General features: G+C 43.4%; 1 protein-coding gene across 1 annotated transcript; it reads left to right on the plus strand.

The window, feature by feature from the left end:
- Positions 1-656: 656 nt before the first annotated feature.
- Positions 657-2,970, plus strand: SARC_12776 (hypothetical protein; the record flags this gene model as incomplete). Its single annotated transcript, XM_014293110.1, has 1 exon — positions 657-2,970. Exon 1 carries the CDS (start codon positions 742-744, stop codon positions 2,968-2,970), a length of 2,229 nt encoding a protein of 742 aa, XP_014148585.1. The 5' UTR covers positions 657-741.
- Between the last annotated feature and the right edge of the window lie 276 nt (positions 2,971-3,246).

Here is a 3,246-nt window from a genome sequence, read left to right on the forward strand (position 1 = left end):
TATATATATATCGGTTGCGATGTCTTGACTTGTCCGCACTCTAAAATTAGTAGATGACGTCAACATAGAAGTGAACGACGTGTCATACATATCGGCTGTCGTTGTGAGAATTTTTTCCGTATGTGTACGACTGTACGTCATTGTCGCATGCCAACCCAGTACATTTTTTTTAGACTTCTAAATTATAAATGTCTTGTCAAATACTCTGTGAAGAATGTTGCTCGACTAGAATCCAATAGTTTCCCACCAGCGATAAAACAAAAAACAAGCGCGCAATTTTCCGACAAAAAAAAATACATTTTATAGCCATTAAAAAATAGCTTCACACTGTTCACAATCACAGGAGACACAGGTATCTAAAAATGAATGCAAGCCAGTATGTAGCTTCACAGCGTATCTAAGAAATGAATGCATACTGAAGTGAAGCCGTGATGAACCACATACATGGTTTATTGATGGTACAACCTTATTGTAAGATCCAGGAGGTGCATAATTTTATCATATTTGTGTTCAAATTTGCTCAACTTCTGTCAGTCGTCAGACTTCGGGGGGCTCAGATCCGGGCTCGATCTGGGAAATTTGAACTTTGTTGGTTCACGAAAGTATATAAGTCGGATCCGCTATTGTGTACTCATCACAAACAAGGATAATATAATCAAAAGTACACTCGATATATCGTTTGATATCTCAATTAATAACCGCCTGCAAACTCGCTGATAGCCCCTAATTTGCTAAATCAAAATGGTTATCGATATTCTTCACGTGTTAATGATCGTAGCGATTGCGGGTATCAAGGTCACAGCCCAAACATTTCCTAGCACAGTTACGCTGAGTGATGGAGGACCAACTCTAGAATATATCTTAAATAGCACACACCTGTCCGTAAAGGCCACTTTCGAAAGTGCAGTCGGTTGGTGTGGTATTGGTTTTGGACCTGGAACCATGGTAGGGTCAGATGCAATCATAGGCCAGGTATCAACAGGGGATGTTGGTGTTGTGCAGTACTCACTCACAGAGCAGGATGAGAGCGGTGTGTTGCCAAGTGTATCGAATGGCGTTACTGACGGCTCTATCACAACTTTGGGTGATGTATCAGTGCTTGAGTTCACAATACCGCTAGCATTTGGACAAGTGGGCGTTCTGCCGGACCAAATAAATAATTTAATCTGGGCTTGGGGACAGGGTGACCTTTCATATCACCGAGAGCGAGGCGTAGACTCTATTGTGCTCGACACTAACTCTGAGACTACCAACTCTGATACACTTAGTGTTATACCTGAGGTGAGCTATAAAAATATGCTAGAGTTGGAGAATGGGCCAATATTTGAGTACACTCTAAACGCCACACACCTAATTGCTCGAGCCACTTTAGAAGAGGCTGTCGGGTGGATGGGTATTGGCTTTGGCCCAGGAACGATGGTTGGTTCGGATGCCATTATTGGTCAGAACTCTACCGGTAGTGTAGGTGTCGTGCAGTACACACTTACAGAACGGGACGATAGCGGTGTTCTACCAAGCGCATCGAATACTGTTACGGATGGTTCTATATCTGTCACCGACAGCATTTCTGTACTTACGTTCACGATTCCACTAGTATTGGGGCAAATTACAATTCTTCTAAATGCTGATAACAATATTATATGGGCGTGGGGACAAGGTGACCTTTCTTATCATCGTGATCGTGGTGTACAGACAATCGAGCTACAATCCAACGCCGTCGACGGATCTGAAAATGACACAACTCTTCCTGAGGACGCAACAGATACTCCAGTTACAATGCCCGAGCAACCAACACCTGAAGATGCTGAGGATGCAGCCGCGCAGACTGGTGATTGTGTCAGTAGTAACCCAGATTACACAAATGAAGTTGCCTTGAGCCCGACGGTCTCTTTCACCTTCAGTATCAACGACAATGATCAGACTATAGATGTCCTGGCAACTGTGAGTCAGACTGTCGGTTGGATTGGTATCGGATTCAAAGACGATGCAGACGGCCTCATGGTTCCCACACAGCAATCTGTGATCGGTGAGATAGCTTCTAACTCCGTTGCGAGCTACAGTCTCACAAGCCGAAGCGCATCAGGAGTAAATCCCTCTGCAGCAAATATCGTTACGGATGGAGAAATATTACGTACAAGTACGGGATTGACAACTATGAAGTTTACGATCCCGCAGTCAGCAGTTCCTGGTTTGGTAGAAAATACAGACTCGTATCTGATCTGGGCTTTCGGAAAAAGTGAGTCTGTTGCGTACCATGGCCAGAACCGAGGATCAAGCACAGTGAACTTTGCCACATGCTCAGCTTCATCTACCTTCAGTTCTGTCAATCGTGGAGCTCTTTACGCTCACGGTATAATGATGGTATCGGCCTGGATGGTTTTCATTCCTTTAGCCATTTTCTCCTCCGCATTTAGACCGCTATTCGCCACTCTAGGAAGCAAGTATGGTATCTGGTGGTTCCATAGTCATCGAATTCTAAATACTCTTGGTCTACTGCTTTCTACAATCGCTTTCGGTCTGGCATTTCTGCTCGTGCCTGCTGGGCTTGATTTTACGGAGCCTCATCACATCATTGGGCTGACAGTGATGATAGTAGCTTGGCTGCAGCCGCTGAATGCGTTCATTCGACCCCATGTACCAGAAGCTGGAGAGTCGAAACCTTTACTACGAATAGTTTGGGAGTGCGCACACAAGGGTTTGGGTTACTTGGTGCTCATTCTGGCTGTTTTAAATTGCTATCTCGGATTGGATTTGGTTTTTGCGGCTGATTGGCTATATATCTTCTACGGAGTTTGGGTTGGCATCGCAGCCTTAAGCTACATTCTGCTTTTCGTGAATTTCAACTTCTTTCACAAAGCTCAATCGGGAAAGAACCCAACAATCACATCGCACGTAGATAGTGCGGATTCAAAGAAGGCTATGTCTACCGACGATCAGGAGCAAGCCGCTACGGGCGCTATTTTAGTTTGATGACACCTGATTTTAAATTTATAATCAACGCGAAGAGCCGTTGACAATAATCACTTGAATAAAGTTAGTATTTGTTAAGAGTATAATATTGAAAAAAGACAATTGTATAAAATTATTTACAAATGTTTCTTTGTTTTTGGCTTTTTGCACAACGGAAACACGATTTTTGAATTTTTTTCTTCTTCTTCTAAACATTGTCTCTATAAGTTCTGTTTTGGGTTTTTTAGAAATAATCTGAACACAAGCCCCAGCTGGGCCCCGTCCCACAACTTCAAA

This window comes from Sphaeroforma arctica, assembly GCF_001186125.1.
Source record: "Sphaeroforma arctica JP610 unplaced genomic scaffold supercont1.2575, whole genome shotgun sequence".
NCBI lineage: Eukaryota > Ichthyosporea > Ichthyophonida > Sphaeroforma > Sphaeroforma arctica.